Source organism: Hippocampus comes, unplaced genomic scaffold, assembly GCF_001891065.2.
Source record: "Hippocampus comes isolate QL1 unplaced genomic scaffold, H_comes_QL1_v1.1 scaffold22, whole genome shotgun sequence".
NCBI lineage: Eukaryota > Metazoa > Chordata > Actinopteri > Syngnathiformes > Syngnathidae > Hippocampus > Hippocampus comes.
This window is the reverse complement of record NW_017806175.1, coordinates 8210671-8227495: the sequence shown is the minus strand read 5'-3', so window position 1 is coordinate 8227495 and position 16825 is coordinate 8210671. Positions and strand designations below refer to the sequence as shown.

Sequence of the window (16825 nt, the reverse complement as noted above, 5' to 3'; positions counted from 1 at the left end):
CGCTCGCACATTTTTCCCGCCGACCCGCTTGAGGGGCTCCGACGCGGGCGGGCTCTGATCCGCGCACAGCAGACGCCGGCTTTTTGCCGGTCGGGCGTCGAGCCGCCCCATTTGTGCTTTGGCGCACTTGACGTTTCGCTTTGGATGCCCGTCCCAAAACTTTTATCCGGGTCTTCCGTCCCGCGGCGACGGCGCCTGGCGCGTTTCTTCACGTGCGTGTTTTGTCGACTCGGGTGCCTTGCGGAGGGGGAAGAAGCCCACCACCGGTCCAACCCGTTTGGCCAGCGTCGAGGTTTTTGACGGCAGCCCGACTGAAATGATTGATGAGGCTGAGCGCTTGCTGATGATGTCACCCGATGACATCAGTGCCCAGGCACCCAGACCGCCGCTCGGGCCGGCACAAGTGTCGTTTGTGTGGAGACCAAGCCCCGGTTCGACTGGTCCGACATGAATTTCGCAAGCCACCGCCGGCCGGCAACGCTGTGAGGTAAGCCCGATCGGGGCCAACACCGCAGCTCTGCTTACCTTTGAGCTTTGACGTGAAGAGGCGGCGTTCCTTCTTGCGCTGTCTGCTCCGCGTTCACTGGGGAAACAAAGCCGTCCCTCCCTCCTCGTCACACGTCAGCCCCGTTTGCAAGCCCCCCCCATCGGTCATCGGAACAAACTGATCAAATGCATTCCTCCCACTTTGAACAAATCTTCACTGCTCATTGCTCCGCAGTCCCAAATCATTTGTCGCCCAAACGCACCGCTCCCCGCCCCCCACTTCCACTTTTCATGACTGAGATGGTCTCGCTGTAAACAAAAGGCACGTCGAGAGCGGTCACCGGTCCAGTCAATATGCAGGCGGGCACATATTGACAAAGGCACATGTCCATCTTCAGTGAAGCGAGGAAAAAAACTCAAATAAAGTCAAAGAGTTGAGCGCAGAGGCGACGGGCGAACTCGCCGCTCCACACCGGAAGCTCGTCACCGAGAACCTCTGCGCCACGAGCCGGACGTGCCGATCGCCGCCACGCCGCGCCACGCTCGTTTGTTGCGATGTTGTACTTCGTTCAATTGGATCAGAGTCTCGGGGCAGGTCTCAAAAGTCTTCCCACTTTGTCGTTGAGCTCTCCGCCGACGTTTGATCGGCTCCGCGTGTTTCCTGTTGTGCCGCGCTCAACCCCGCCCGCTCCCTACACACAAAGCAGAATGTCGACACGAAGAGCGCTGCCATCGTGTGACTTCCATCTGGCAGTCGGCGCAAAGTACCAGAATGCTTTTGTTTTAACGGCGAGGCTTCAAAAGACGTCGCATTCAAAATGAAACGTGAAACTCCTTCGCCAAGGAATCTGCCAATTTTTTTTCCCCCTGCGGTTATTATCATCACTTGGGGATCTCCTGGAAAATCGTTCCCAGCCGGCCATTGCCGGCGTCCTCTTGAAGTGTGACGGCGAATAAAAAGAAGAAAAAAGTTGTTATTGGAGCAGGCGTGTGATAAGGAGCTTCGTGTGTCGTCATTGAAAACATAACATCGATGTGGAATGTCGCATGCTCCGCAAATATTTGCTCTGTGTGTCAGCCAGGAGATTATGTGCGGATAAATCTTGTAATATTTGATACAAGGCAGCCGTGTGATAACGGCAATAAAAATGAGTCAACGCGGGTGCGCGACTTTGCGCCGGTGAGGTCATCGGAGGAGGAGGAGGAGAAGAAGAGCGCGAGGACTTGGCCTGGCGCTCGTTACCTTAAATAGCAAACGTTTGGCCGACGCGCTTGTGAATGAACGTGCCCCTCGCTTCTCGGAGCCAAGCAGGAAGTTCGACGCTCCGCTTCCTGTCTGCCGGGCTCGCGGCTGTGCATTGATGCCAACTTGGCACTTGTCTCGCTTGCAACTTTTCACACTAACCTGGCAAAAAAAACAAATTGCACCTTGCAACACACTTTCAGTCACAAAGTCGCACGCAGTCGGAGCCTTAAAATATGAAAAGGGTTCACTTTTCACCCGTCATACAAAAGCACTGCTAGTTCTGCTCTTTCTTCACCACCGCTACAAAAAAAAAAAAGAAGCCAACAGCAACTGATCTCAAAGAGCACTGCAAAGCATTCTGGCGAAGTGCACTGCCTCAACTATCGTTTATGTGCTTTGGTGAAATTGTGTTGATGATTCTGGCGTTGTTGGATTAAAAGGGGAAGAAAACGCCGTTGTTTTTTTTTCTTTAGCGGCCATAGAGTTCGTCCCTTTTCCTTTTCCGTAATGACGTCATCAAAGCGGGCCACGGTCGGCGACGTGAACCGCGAAGAGAAGGAACGACGCGTCCGCGATGTCTCGTGCGACCTTGGAGTTCCTCAAACCGTAAATTTGTTCCGCGCCTCGCGTGTCACGGTACCGAGCGGCCGCGTTTCCCACGAACTCGTCCGTGAACATCCGAGCCCAACGTTCGGATCGCAGCAGTTTGAACACGGCGGAGCCTTGTTTCGCACTAGCATGAGCGCGACGTGACGCGTCTCAAAGCGGAGTAACTGCTGACTTTCGTCCGACTGCTCTCGTTTCGCGCGAGTCGAAGAAGCAGAGGAAGAAGAATGTCGGCCAAGCAGGCGTCCGTGCACGCCAAATGGATCATCGGCAGAGTTATCGGAACCAAAATGACCAAGACCGCCAAAGTGCGCGTCACCAGGCTCGTGCTGGACCCCTACTTGCTCAAGGTAAATACGCACGCGCGGCCTAGAGAGGGGAACGGCCTGTTTTGAAGAAGAAATCATTTAATGGGCTCAACGTGGCTGCTCGTACGAGCGAATGAACGGTCGCCCACGAATGACGGTGTGATTTTTGCGCTCTTTGAAGCGAGCAAATTCTCAAGCGTTCCTCCTGGTGTGATTCAGTACTACAACAGGAGGAAGACGTACTTTGCGCACGACGCGCAGCAGCAGTGCACGGTGGGCGACGTGGTGCTGCTCAAGGCCCTGGCCGAGCCGCGCTCCAAACACGTCAAGCACGAGCTGGCCCAGGTGGTCCACAAGGTGGGTCGCGGCGTCGACCCGCTGACGGGCAAGCGGGTGGCCGGCGCCCACTTCCTGGAGCCGCTGGACGAGCTTCACGCCGAGGACGAGACTTTGGCCCGCAAAGTCCAAAGCTTGAACATCACGGCCGACGCGTCCGTTTCAAGGTACGACGGTTTGAACGAGCTTCCCTAGGTTTTGTGGAGCGCTTCCCCTCATCTGAGTTGCGGGCGAGCTGCAAGCTACACCGGGTGACTTTGTGCCAGAGGCGGGCGCAGAGGGCGCGTGTGGACAAATAAGCATTCCCGCAATCAGTTCTTGCGGGATTTGAGTGTGTTGGAGGAATCTGGAGTATCCGGAGAAAAGCGCTGGGACAACGCGGCAACGGAGTCCAACCCGATGCTTCAAATCTTGACGGCGCGCGTGCTCACCACGAGGACCTCCAAGGGGCTGTCTGGAAAGTACTTTTCATGCTGTAGGGCCATGAAAACAAAGACAAATCCGAGTGCACCTGGACTTTTTGCATATTCGTGTCCTTGCGATGATCATTCAATCTAAGTTGACAATAAAAAGCGCAACTGGCTCTTTTTTTGCCTGTTTGACGGAGCACTGATGATGACAAATGCTTGTATGAGGGCTGCAACTATTGATTGTTTTTAATATAATTTATCTATCAAATATTTTTTTCAATCAATCACATTTGAGTCCCCCCCCCCCCAAAAAAAAAAAAACATTCAAACACAGGAAATTATTTCCGATGGCCTGGTTTGCTCCATTTTAAGCGGAGCGTGTGACTGAGGCGATTGCAAAGCGGCCTCGTCCAGTTTTGGTCCCTGCGAGCTTCCGTCCGCCTGAAGCAAGATGGCGGCACGAGTCCTTCACACAGCGCCCCGGTGGCTGACGAGCGTCAAACACTCGCAACAAATTCTCGCCGCGAGCGGACAGTTTCGTGGTTCCGTCAGGTGAGTTTCTGTCGAGTCCAACTCGGCCGCGGTCGGCGCACAATTCGTGAGTTAATCCGCTGCGGCTTTGCATCCATGTCAAACTCCGCTGACGTGCTAGGCGGCTAAGCTAAGGCTAGCCTCGGTGGCTAGCACTAATGCACGCAACTGACGTCGTTTGCTAGCAGCGGTGCTGGCGAACGAAAACTCGACGTCAAATGTTGCGCTGTTGTTTTACTTCATCAAATCTGCCGCGGTTCGGATATTTGACGAATGGCTGGACGAGGAGCAGCAAAGTCGGTGACTCCCAAAGCGCATTCAAGGTCAAAATATTGACGTGTCAACGTTCTTGTGACTTGTGATCCGGTGCACGGCTCGCTGTACTCCAACACGAACTTGTCCTGTTTTTTCCACCCATCAGTCACGTGATAAAGCAGAGCAGCGTATTGTTTAGTTTCTGTGATCGCAGGCAGCGTGTACCATTAACTGATGTTTTCATGGCCCCTTGTCCGAGAGGCGCTCTTTCAACTTTTGACAAGTGGCACCCGAAAAAAAAACTATTGGCTCTCCAAGTACCACTGGACTGAGCAACATGGTGGGCCTAAATATGGTCAAAAATCCCAAACAGGTTCTTCTTTTTTTCCTTTGGGCTTTCCCCTTCAGGGGTCGCGACAGCGAATCCGTTGCCTCCACCATCTAACCCTGTTTTATGCATCCTCTTCTCTCACACCAGCTACCTTCATGTCCTCTTTCAAAAGATGTACTAATAAAATGAAGTGTGTGTCATTTCCAAGATGCAAGTCCAAATTTGATGGGGGGGGGGTGGATTTCTGAATAAACAAACATCTAATGTGTGACGAGCGTGGTGGAAACTTGTGGGCGACAGTGTAAAGATGTTGGTGTTTTGTGTGTGCGCGCATGCACGTGGCAGGAGCTTGTCTGGGCTGCAGGACAGCTGGTTCAAGTCTCTGTTTGTGAGGAAGGTGGACCCGCGCAAGGACGCCCACTCGCACCTGCTGGCTAAGAAGGAAGACAACAACCTGTACAAGATCCAGTGTGAGTGATGCACCACGCCCGATCTTCACCTCCCTCGGATGCACTCCATCCAAACTGTTTTGCATCCTCCCTCTTGCAGTTCACAACGTCAAGCCCGAGTGCCTGGAAGACTACAACCAACTCTGGTAACGCGCTTTCATCTTGCTGTCACTCGAGCACGAGTCCGATCCCCTGTCAACCGCTCATTGTCTCTGTGTGCGTCGCAGTGAGAGTGTGTTGCCTTCCATCCACGCCGACCCGGAATACCCGTGCGAGCTTGTCGGAACATGGAACACGTGGTACGGAGAACAGGACCAGGCAGGTCAGACGCCAACGCTCGACTCAGCAGCCGCCAATCTAGCGAAGTCAACCCCCAAATTTGCTTCGCAATATGTTGTATGCGCTCTCACGAGTCTAAACGGGGCATTCGGATTAATATTGCGTTTGTGGAATATGAACGGTGTTGCAAAATCCACTTCAAAAAACCCAAGATGAAATCGGCCGGATTTTGCCGCCCACGTGACAGAGAAGGCTCCACCTCGCTAGGTGTCGTTGTTCAAGGCTTGAAGCAACGGATAATTGAAGTCACGGGGTGAATGTTGAATGTCGGCGACGCCTGTTGCAGTGCACCTGTGGCGATATCGAGGAGGTTACCCGGCCCTTACCGAAGTCATGAGCAAACTCCGGCAGAACGAGGTAAGGGCGCCGCCCGTTGCGCGGATCTGATTTTCAAGCGCCCGTCGGTTTGGTTGCTACTTTGCAGGAGAGGTTGAGGGCGGCGGGACGCACTTGCCATGCACACAGCACTCCAAGATTGGCCACTTGGCGGCCCTTGTGCTTCTCAACTCGCAGTGTTGTTGTTGTTGTTGATGATGATGATGATGATGATGTGCCGCCTGCCAGATGTTTGCTGATTACCGGCGGGAGCGCGGCAAGATGTTGCTGTCCCGCAGGAATCAGCTGCTGCTCGAGTTCAGTTTCTGGAACGAGCCGGTCCCCCGCGCCGGGCCCAACATCTACGAGTTGCGATCGTACCAGCTCAGGGTAAGTGCTTCCCGCACGCTCGCGCCCGCAGCCCAGCGCGCGGCCCTTGACGCTCGTGTTTGTTTGCGTTGCAGCCCGGCACCATGATCGAGTGGGGCAACTACTGGTGAGTCCGTCGCACGTCCCGGCGTCGCGTTTTGTTGGCGTGATGGGCGTGTGGCGCTCCTCTCTGCAGGGCGCGCGCCATCGAGATTCGGCAGCAGAACCAGGAAGCCGTGGGAGGATTTTTCTCCCAGATCGGAAGCTTGTACCAAGTTCACCACTTGTGGGGTGAGCGCCGCGCAACTTTGCTCCGGCCGTCGCTTGGATACAGGCGCCGTGTCATCTTGTGATCATTTTCCAGCCTACAAGGATCTGCAGTCCAGGGAAAACATTCGAAATGCGGCCTGGCAGCGGGAAGGCTGGGACGAGGTCGTCTACTACACAGGTTTGGGCACCGCTCTCGCCGGATTCACTTCGCGGTTCACATCTGCGCGCCTCAAATGCAGAAAATGGACCGCCGTGGTTTGAAAAGAAAAAAAAAAAAACAATTTTTTTTTTTTTAAGCACACTGCCATCGTGGTTTGTTTGCTATTTCCCCTGATTTTGCGGCGATGGTTTTCCATCCGGAGGGTTCTTGCAGACTCGGGTAGCGACGAGCGCCGCACGGCCTGCGGGAAGGAGCGCGTACGAGTTGCACCGCGTCCGGAGTTTGGCCTCAACTCGCACGCGAAGAAGCAGCAAAAGTGCCTCTTGCGAAGTGTCCAAATGGTTCGCTCATTGGCTGAAAAGTCGCCTCCCACACTAAACCGCTTCCAAGCCATTTTCAGAGGGGCGGGGCCGCTTTGGCTCGCTTCATCCAACAAAACGCAGCAAGCGCGGTCGCAAAAGGTTGTTTACCTGCCACAGAACGTTCCTTCCCCAAAAACCAACGTCAGGCATTTCGCATTGCTTCAGTGGCGGCAGGGGGGGGTCGCTTCGCAGCCTTGACCGGGTCGGGGCGCCTTTTTTGGAAGGTTGCCCGACCCGCGTCGGCGCCGACGAAGCCTGGACTGACGGCCGAAACCGTCAGCTCGCTCAGAGTTTTTCTCTTTTTTTGGGGTGAAGAGAAAAACGCTGACGGTTGGGACGTGACTTGTCGCGGACCCGCGCAAATTAGCCAGGTCACAGCCGGCCAACTCTGAATCCTCATCGGCCGACATCCAGGCTCAGCGTTGCGAGGCCACTGCGCGGATACGACGGTGTCAAAAACGTGCGGATGGCGATCCCAATCGAGAAGAATCGGGCCTGCCCAGCATATATATCGATCTTGGTGGTCAATGCGCGTCTCATCAGTCATCAACATTTGGTCTGCATTTGGCCAATTTGGTCTCTTGCAGGGGTGGCCGGGAATGGAAGGTCCATCAAAAAATAAATAAATAAATCGTCTCTGATGGAGTCAATCGCTAACCCATTTCATGTTCTCCACCAATCTTGCATGTTTGACACCCGTCTTTCGGGACGCCCCGATCCGGTCACGTGATTTTCAATGCGCCCTAAAACACAAGTAGATCTTCGAACATCACCACATCGATGGATGCATATTTCTATATTCATTTGGAGAAAAATCGGATGGCCGCCGAGGTATCGGATCGAGACTCGGTATCGGCAGATACTTCAAGCCAAAGACTCGGCCTCCGGTGCCAAAAAAGCATGATCGGGACATCTCCTCATGCGGAATATATTTGCCATGTTGGTGACTCGTTGACGAAGAAAGTTTGACGTGCTGAAGTTGCGGTGGCGTGCGCGAGTGCGATGAAGCAGTCTAAGTGTGTGTGCCGTTGGCCGGACTTGCTCCCGCAGTGCCGCTCATTCAGCACATGGAGTCTCGAGTCATGATTCCCTTGAAGAGTTCGCCCTTGAAATGAGCCCTGCCGCCCCGTGACCCCGTGCGGGAAAAGAGGCGAAGGCGGCGCCGCCGCCGCCGCCGCCGCCGTGAGGGGCTCCTGCTCGACTTTGCTCCGAGTGTGAGTGTCTCCATCATCGCGGTCACCTCCGCTGACTCCCCGAGAAATGTTTGCTGATTAACTTGATTGATTTTTCAAATGAGTATAGAAAAACGGGAGAATAATAAATCTTGGTTGAGTTGCCATGGTGATGCTTGTAGTTTTTCCCATTAAATAAGCAGAAGGTTGCCCAAAAGTCCAATTTGTCGATTGGATTAGTTTCGCTTGTGTTTTGAAGTGACTTTTTGGAGCTGCTCATGGGGTGGTGGCGGGCGGGGCCGGCGTTGGCGCTCCCCGGCTGGAGGAAGGTGGCACTGTGTTAACTGTTGGGTGATCATGCATCGCTTGTAAATTTCCCCAGTGTGGGACAAATAAAGGATATCTTATCTTATCTTATCTTAGTTGTACATAATGGAATTAAACTTCTCACGAAGCCGCCTCTTGTCTTATTTCACAGCACACGTCGTTGTTTGCTTTATAACATGGAGTCTTGCTTTTATATTGTGTGTGTGTGTGTGTGTGTGTGTGTGTGTGTGTGTGTGTGTGTGTGTGTAAACGTTGGTGAAGCGATTCGGTGTTGCAAATCCGGTAGTAAGGCAGAGTACGTTGAAGAATCAACAGAAGATTTGTGTTTGCATTCGTTCAGGTGTTAACACAATGCGGGGTAGAAATCTGAGGATCACCATGAAAAAAAACGATATTGTGGCGGACACTAGGACCATGCGCAATGTTGTAATTGTTTAGAAGATTTGTGTTTGCATTCGTTCAGGTGTTAACACAATGCGGGGTAGAAATCTGAGGATCACCGTGAAAAAAAACGATATTTTAGATTTTAAAGAAACGAAGTTGCCACAGAAATCCCGAAGCCGTTATTTGTATTGTACGGTCTAACGTACTAAAATTGCATGCATGCATTGCCAAACTGACTGGGTTGTTTCGTTTTGTTTCTTGCGGGGTTGGGCGGCTCACGAGCGCAATTCTTCCGTTGTCTGTACGGTACAGAAGAAGCGCCCCTGTGGTTGTTTGCGCTCGGGGGCAAGGGGGCGGGGCTCGGGAGGCAAACGCCGGTGAGAGAAACTCAACTCCACCGGATTTCGAGAGCACTTTAAAACAACCGCCGCCGTATCCAAAGCGCTAAACGCGGACCAAGAATGATTCATACAACACCCAATAAATAAATGAGAAAAACAGCACAAGCACGCGGAAAACTAGAAATCATGCTGAATCAAAAGCCAAAGAATTAAAAAACGAGTTTTCAGTCGAGTTTTAAAGATGAGCAGCGAAAGGCGCGCAAAACCATTCGGACGACTGCGGCGTTCGGCTTTGGCAGCAGCCAAAATTCCAGCGATAGCAGAACGTCCGAGCGTCGCCGCGTTCCTTGAACGCGTCAGAGTAGCACGTGCGGGCCTTCCGGAATCCTTCTCGCTCTTTCTTCGCTTGGCGCGTCCAGCTCGCGACCGAGCCGCCCTTTTTTTTTCAACTCGTTCTCCATCGCCATGGCCGCCGTGAAAGCTCTGAACCCCAAGGCGGAGGTGGCCCGCGCCCAGGCCGCCCTGGCGGTCAACATCAGCGCGGCCCGGGGGCTCCAGGACGTCCTGAAGAGCAACCTGGGACCCAAAGGCACCATGAAGATGTCGGTACCGGCCGCGAGCCACCGGGGGCCGTTCTTTGCGACTGCTCAATGCTAGGCCGAGCTAAAGGGCTAACGGGCTAACTGGTGTGGCGGGGCACGTCTCCGATTGACCACTTGCTCCTTGGGCTCTCTGTCCTGGAAGGAGCAAGTACATTTCCGTGTCGTTTTCAGTCTTTTTTTTCACCTGCGAAGTTGCTCGCTTTATTTTTGTTTATTTGTTTTAGGCCTCACGTAGCCAATGCTAACAAATGCTAACCCTGTGCCGGCGCACGTTGCCTGCCTGCCCCGTCACAATCCGCCTTGGCTAAATTTAGCGTCAGCATCAGAACTATCTCGAGTTCGTCATCTTCTTCATTGGCCCAGTCTGGTCAAACGCAAGGAAGGAATTGAGTCTCCCATCGTTGAAGTCGATCGGGAAAAAATACTTTCAAATGTAACGAGCTTCGAGGACGTGCACTATAGGGAACAATGACCAGGCAGCTAAGCAATAGAACACGTGTTGACACGGCGACATCCACGGATATCGCAATGAATACTAACGATGATCATTATGACGACGACGCAGAGAGCGGCAACGTGGCGCTGTGAAATTTCAAGTCACCCGTTGAACGCGCTAAAGAAGCTGCGGCGTTCTTTTGGGGAACTTGCCGGTTTGGGGGCGCGTCTGATGCAAGAACCGCTGAGGTGCCGCTGAGGGTAATGCGAGAGAATCCGAGAGTGGGAACGGGGTGCTACCGATGGGCTTTTCTGCACGCCGATCAAACCAATGATTCGAATGGTTTCTTGCAGAGGTCGGAGACTTTTTAAAGCTCTAGCTGTCTTAGCGCGTTTGTGTGGTGTGGTGTGGTGTGCGCAGGCTGGTTTCTGGAGCAGGAGACATCAAGCTGACCAAAGACGGAAACGTCCTCTTACATGAAATGGTAAGTGGCCATTTTTGACTTGCATTTATTTCTCCACATGAAACGCGAGTGAGTATTGTGGGCGTTTCACTTGCTGTTTGTTTATTTTTCTGTTTGTTTCTCTCAGCAAATTCAGCACCCGACGGCATCGCTCATCGCCAAGGTGGCCACGGCCCAGGACGACATCACGGGGGACGGCACCACCTCCAACGTCCTCATCATCGGCGAGCTGCTCAAGCAGGCCGACCTCTACGTGTCGGAGGTGGCGCGCGCCCTCCCCTCCGCCTCGTTTGCTTCTGCTCCTTTGTGTCTCGGGGCTAACGAGTCGCGGCGCGCGCCTCCTCCATCAGGGTCTCCACCCGAGGATCGTGGCCGAGGGCTTCGACGCGGCCAAGGAGAAGGCGCTGGCCGTGCTGGAGGAGGTGAAGGTGACGCGGCCGATGGACAGAGAGACCCTGGTGGACGTGGCCCGGACCTCCCTCAGGACCAAAGTCCACGCCGAGCTGGCTGACCTCCTCACCGAGGTCACGCTCGCCGACTCCTTTTGCAAACACGCTGTTCTCGCGCTTTTTGCCGCCGATGCGTCCCGCGATTTCCCACGATAGGTCCGTTTCCGTCGGGTCGAGGTTGACTTTGTGTGAGTTGGACTGACGTGTATCTCCATGAAGCCACGACAAAGGCGCGCAGACGGGGCCCGCCCCTCTGACCTACTGAAAACGCTGAATGTCGAAAAACTCATCGCTGTGGAAACCGCAGGGTCGTTGCCACGACTGCCATGCTTAGATTTCCGACGGAAATTCTTTGTCGTCTTCCATTTAGAAGAAGAGGAAGGGAAACGGGGGCCGTGTCAACTAAGTTTCAAAAGTTTCACAGTGCCAACGGACGCTTTGAATGCCGCTTAAGAGAAGCCGATGGAGACGAAAAAGAACGACTCTCGCGCAGCATCCGTCGAGCCTGCCGCGCTGGACTCGGGTCATCCGCGGGGGAAAATTGACACTCGCAACAGTTTGCGCATTGAAGCGAAGGCACGCGTGCCAAACGGAGTCGCGCTCGAGTGGCAGCGAGGATGCGTGGCCGTGTTTTTCCGTGCAATCTGATTCATGTTTGCGTGTGTTTGTGTCTTGCGAATGTGGCGCAGGCGGTGGTGGACGCCGTGCTGACCATCGCCAAGCCCAACGAGCCCATCGACTTGTACATGGTGGAGATCATGGAGATGAAACACAAGACGGACTGCGACACACAGTGAGTGGGCGGAGCCGGGAAGACCGCGCCCGAGGCTCGGGACCGCCAAAACGATTGGGCCCCGGCCACCGGCGGTGCGACTCGGGACTTTTCCCAGATGCGATCCGCCCTCTGCTTTGACTTGAGATGAGAGCGCGGTCAACTCTCGTCGGCTCACGTGACAAACAAGCGGCCGTTTGGCAAATCGGGAACGGCCGTCCCAAAAAGGGGCCGCCAGCTGCTCTCCGCCCCTCTCGGCTGACGCGAACTCCAAAACCAAAGCGCCCCCTCGTGCCTTTCGAGGGCCCGTCGAAAGAAAGGCCCTGCTAGCTTCGTGCTAACCAGCGGCCTTTTCGCTTTGTGTTTCCCTTTTACGACTCTGAAGCCAGACGCGTGCAGGTTGCCTTACGCGACGCGTTGACGAATGACTCGTTTTGAAATCGGAAGCCGGTCCACGTAGTTTGTTCCACTACTTTTCAGTTGACTCTAAAAGGGCGGTCGGGAAGAGAGAAGTGTCTCGATGTCGCCAAAGGCGAAGACGTTCATCGTGAAAAGCGGATGCGCGCGGTTCGCATCAAAGGCCGCGGCGGGCCGCGACTTCGCCGCCTGTCTCGTCATCAACGGCCGGGACGCAAACGGCGCAGCGAGAACGCGTAGACGGACGATCCGCGGAGAGGCAGGCGCACCTCTCGGCGTTTGACGGGCGCGACGCCGTCCTCTGCGCGTGTGCAGGCTGATCCGAGGCCTGGTGCTGGACCACGGGGCCAGGCACCCCGACATGAAGAAGCGCGTGGAGGACGCCTTCGTGCTGACGTGCAACGTGTCGCTGGAGTACGAGAAGACGGAGGTCAACTCGGGCTTCTTCTACAAGAGCGCCGAAGAGCGCGAGAAGTTCGTGGCGGCCGAGAGGAAGTTCATCATCGAGCGGGTGCGCAAGATCATCGAGCTGAAGAAGCGCGTGTGTCCCGACGGCGACGGGGGCTTCGTCGTCATCAACCAGAAGGTAAGCCCGCCCGCCCGCCGCCGTTCGCCTTCCCGGCGGAGGCGGCACAGCGAACACCCGGGCGGCGCCGGCCACGTGGCGCTTCCCGGTCACACGACTGTGCGACAGCGACCGTGACGTGTACCTCTGCGCGCGGGGGCCCCCCCTCCCCCCGACGTGTATTCAGCACTTCACCACAATGCCCGAAGCTCGTCGCGCGCGGCGCCTTCACGCGCTCTCGTTGCGCTTCAGGGCATCGACCCCTACTCGCTGGACGCCCTCGCCAAGGAAGGCATCGTCGCCCTGCGCAGAGCCAAGAGGAGGAACATGGAGAGGTCAGAGTTCGACACGCGCGCACCTTGTCACCGACACGGCTCGCCGTCTGCACTTTTCGGCACTTCCGCTCTGTATTGAGTATTTCCTTCTTTATTTCTCGCTCGCCATCTCGTCTGTTGGAAAGCCGCGTTGCTCGGCGGCTTTCGACGACGGCGCCATCCCGCCCAAACTCCGCATTGGCCGCGGAGCCCTTCGCGGCCAATGCGGAGTTTGGGCTCGCGTGAGCGACGGCCAAGTGTGTTTGCCTCTGAAATCGCGGCGATTAAAGAGTTTGCTTTCCGTCGACTGCGGTCAAAAATGTCCGCTTCGACCGCAAGCCGCTTGCGTTTTGGATTCACGCGCGAGCCCGCTAGCGGACGAGTTCGGCCGACGTCTTGAGGCAAACCCGCACCACCGCTTATTCGTTCGCCCGTCCCGCTTTGCTGACTGGACAGCGAGGCGCTCGGACCAAGTCCAACTCTGCAGCAGCGGCAGCACAAGAATGTCCACGAGAAGGTGTCGTGCGCTCACGCGTCCGTGTTTTTGTGCAACGGCAGGCTGACGCTGGCGTGCGGCGGCATCGCCATGAACTCGGTGGACGACCTGACGCCCGAATGTTTGGGCCGCGCCGGGCTGGTGTACGAGCACACGCTGGTGAGTGACGCCGAGAAGCCCCCGCAACGCTCGCTGCGAAGTGTCAAATGGGTGGACGCGTTGGTCGCGGATCGGTGCGCGAGTACCGTCGCGGCGTCTGGCCGCCGCCGGCGCTGGCCCTTTGCTGTCGACTCGCGCCAAGCGGCGGCCGGCTCTTTTCCTGATGACAGGCGGTGACGTTGTCGGATGAGAAGCTGAAGCCTGAAAAAGACCAAGCGGGCTGCCAATTTGCTCGTGAGCGGAACCGCTCGCAGACCCGTCGCTCGCCCGAAATAGGATTGTTGTCGCAACGCCGCCTTGCGGGGTTTGCTCATCTGCCCGCTCGGGGCGAGTCAATCTTAATCCCGTGGCCTTCGTGCCGTGTGACATCATCGCCGGGTCAGCTTTTGAAATCGCGCGCTTCCCGACTGCGACCGCGAGCGTGCGTACGGCTCACGTCAACACTTTGTACGCTTCCCGGTAGCAAAGCTGAGCCGCCGGAGGGGGCCGCGACCCGAGTGTCGCGGGAAGCGCACGCGGCGGCGGCGGCCTGCTCACTGAGCTCTCTCGTGTTTGCAGGGAGAGGAGAAGTTCACGTTTGTGGAGAAGTGCGGCAACCCTCGCTCGGTCACGCTGCTGCTCAAAGGGCCCAACAAGCACACGCTGACGCAAATCAAGGACGCCGTCAGGGACGGCCTGCGGGCCGTCAAGAACGCCATCGAGGACGGTGAGAGCCCCTCCCGAGCATCCCCGGACGAGCGCGCGCCCTCGGAGCTGTCGTTCGCCGCGCCGGCCCGCTGCCTCCGGCGCACTCCCGACCTTTTCCTTCCCCTGTTTTTTGGGTCCCGCGAGCGCTGCGCTCGTCACGCTCGCTGGCAGCAAACTCTCCCGCTAGGCCCGAGCGGGGGGCCCTCGTCGTCGCCTCCCTTTTGAAGGAGATTGCGCCAGCCGAGTGTCTTTCCGTAGAAACTCTTTCCGGAAGCGCGCCGGCACACACTCGGACTCGCGTCCCCCGAACTGAGGCGTCTTTTCTTCCCCCGCCGTTGTTGCCGTCAGGTTGCGTGGTGGCCGGCGCGGGCGCATTGGAGGTGGCCCTGGCGGACGCGCTGCTCAAGCACAAGGCCGCCGTCAAGGGACGAGCCCAGCTTGGCGTGCAGGCCTTCGCCGACGCCCTCCTCGTCATTCCCAAGGTACGTTCCGACGCCGTCCGTCCCTTTTCTTGCGCTTGTCGTCAGCCCGCGTCTTCGCCGGCTGACTGCGGGGCGGGGACGGGACGCGGTCCAAAACCGCTCGATGGACCGGTTGCGCACGCACGTCGACGCCAGCGGCGACTCTCCCTCCCTCCCGCCCACGCTCGCTCCAAAATCTTTCTCTTGTCTTTCGGAACGCGTCGCGCCAAGTGAAAAGCGCAACCAAAAGACGCAACGACGCCGTTTTGAGCGAGCCAAGGCAGCGGTGCGAACGAGATCCGAATCCCCGACGTCGATGAGTTGGAACGAGGCTCGCGTCCAGACTCGTTAGAAAGGCAACAACATCCTTTTGGATTTAAGACGCCAAGAGTTGTGTCAGTCCTTCCCCGTGGCTCAGTGCAAGCCTCGATTAGAGCAGCAGGGGGCGCAGTCAGCCCAATGAGAGTCAATCAATAGGGAGGCGTTTTTTTTTATACTCATCCAATCATGGAGTTGAACTCCTGACGGTTATTTGTTGTTCCTCTCGACGAAGCTAGCGTGCAAATTGCTGGCGTAGGGCCCAAAGTCACAATTTGGTGCATTTGACGGCAGCCCAGAGAAAGAAAGAAAGCAATCTGTCCTCTTGGTCCGCGCACACGTGGGAGCTAAGTTCTCAAGTTCCTTGGAGTCAACGGTCACGGGCGGCGATTGAGGCGGCCGGAGTAAATGAAGATCCCCCTTTTGCCCCTGTGGCTCCGCCGACAGGTTCTGGCCCAGAACTCGGGCTACGACCCCCAGGAGACTCTTCTGAAGCTGCAGACGGAGTTTAAAGAGTCCGGAGGTCAGCTGGTGGGCCTGGACCTCGGCACAGGTGAGCACGCTTCACCCCTTGCGCTCGTTTTGCCGCGGAAGGCGAGCCGCCCTTTGCTGGGAAACTCGCGGTGGGCTTGCCGGGTCTGCAAAAGTGCCACTTTTGCAAAGACTTGCACAACCCGAGATGGGCTTGCTCGTTTCATGGGGTGGTTGGTTGCTTGATTGCGTCCTCTGAAAAGTCACACGTTGCTTTTTCTTCTTCGGAATATTAACCGAGCAATTTTTTGTACAAGTGCTCCAAGTTCAAACCAGTTGGTCGTGTGGACATTGAGAGTGGTAGCGTATTTCACTTCAGATGGCAGCGCGCGCACAATTCTTTGTTGCGCCGTGAATTCCATCTCTTTCATGTGAATGATGTCAAACGCAGGTGTGTGTGTGTGTTTGTTTTTTAGGGGAGCCAATGGTGGCGGGCGAGGCAGGCGTGTGGGACAACTACAGCGTCAAGAAGCAACTTCTTCACTCTTGGTAACCAAACCGCGTCCGCGACATCATCATCGACATCTTGGTTATTGTTAACATTTGTGTGTGCGTGCGCGTGCGTGTGTGTCTGCAGCACGGTGATCGCCAGCAACATCCTGCTGGTGGATGAGATCATGCGCGCCGGAATGTCTTCCCTCAAAGGTTAAAGTGTCGATGAGCTCAACAAGCACTCAGTTGGCCAAGCTTTTGTTGTCTGAACGACGACCTTTGGATGAATTTATTTATCACATTTTGTTGAAATGAAAACAAAAAAAAAACGCACTGATGACCGCTTTGTGTGTCCCCATTAAACTTGTTGTTGAGCAGGCCCTCATTGACTTGACTGATTTAGTTTGGATTCTTGGACTTGGTTTCAAACGGGGACAAAAAAAAAAAGGGATTTTGGGGCGGCATCCTTCAAGGTAGGCCGGCGGTAGCCCCCGAGGACCGCGCGAGTAGGCGGTGCGACTGTTTGAAAAGTAGCTCTGCTCTAATGGGACATTGTGACTTTCTAGCGGCGTTCCCTTCTCCAATTTTACAAAGCAACATTCGATACAGCCTGAGATGTGATTTTGAAACGTCCCGCTCTTCGTTGCCGTGGGTGTGCACGCAACCGATTCAAATGACGACCCCGTTCGAACGTCCGCCTTCCCGGTCGTGACGTTACCAGACGTG

At 55.7% G+C, this 16825-nt stretch overlaps 3 protein-coding genes and 1 long non-coding RNA gene across 4 annotated transcripts; 3 read left to right on the top strand and 1 right to left on the bottom strand.

Moving 5' to 3' along the window:
• Positions 1-881: 881 nt before the first annotated feature.
• Positions 882-2019, bottom strand: LOC109532372 (uncharacterized). Its single transcript, XR_002171368.1, has 3 exons — positions 1981-2019; positions 1730-1891; positions 882-1178 (listed from the first exon to the last, which is right to left on the bottom strand). It is a non-coding gene; the product is annotated as an uncharacterized LOC109532372 (long non-coding RNA).
• A 212-nt stretch (positions 2020-2231) lies between these two features.
• On the top strand, positions 2232-3570 carry mrps17 (mitochondrial ribosomal protein S17). The gene is made up of 2 exons (XM_019897251.1): positions 2232-2688; positions 2866-3570. Exons 1-2 carry the CDS (start codon positions 2566-2568, stop codon positions 3175-3177), a joined length of 435 nt encoding a protein of 144 aa, XP_019752810.1. The 5' UTR covers positions 2232-2565; the 3' UTR covers positions 3178-3570.
• A 236-nt stretch (positions 3571-3806) lies between these two features.
• Positions 3807-8115, top strand: LOC109532370 (protein NipSnap homolog 2-like). Its single transcript, XM_019897250.1, has 10 exons — positions 3807-3944; positions 4855-4979; positions 5059-5104; positions 5186-5280; positions 5584-5654; positions 5862-6002; positions 6077-6108; positions 6178-6272; positions 6346-6429; positions 7824-8115. The coding sequence occupies exons 1-10, from the start codon at positions 3844-3846 to the stop codon at positions 7886-7888; spliced, it is 855 nt and encodes a 284-aa protein (XP_019752809.1). The 5' UTR covers positions 3807-3843; the 3' UTR covers positions 7889-8115.
• Positions 8116-9375: 1260 nt separating this feature from the next.
• Positions 9376-16488, top strand: cct6a (chaperonin containing TCP1, subunit 6A (zeta 1)). The gene is made up of 13 exons (XM_019896912.1): positions 9376-9599; positions 10456-10519; positions 10626-10760; positions 10849-11022; positions 11637-11740; positions 12452-12722; positions 12954-13036; positions 13574-13670; positions 14229-14376; positions 14706-14839; positions 15584-15689; positions 16084-16156; positions 16245-16488. The coding sequence occupies exons 1-13, from the start codon at positions 9463-9465 to the stop codon at positions 16315-16317; spliced, it is 1599 nt and encodes a 532-aa protein (XP_019752471.1). The 5' UTR covers positions 9376-9462; the 3' UTR covers positions 16318-16488.
• The last annotated feature ends 337 nt before the right edge of the window (positions 16489-16825 follow it).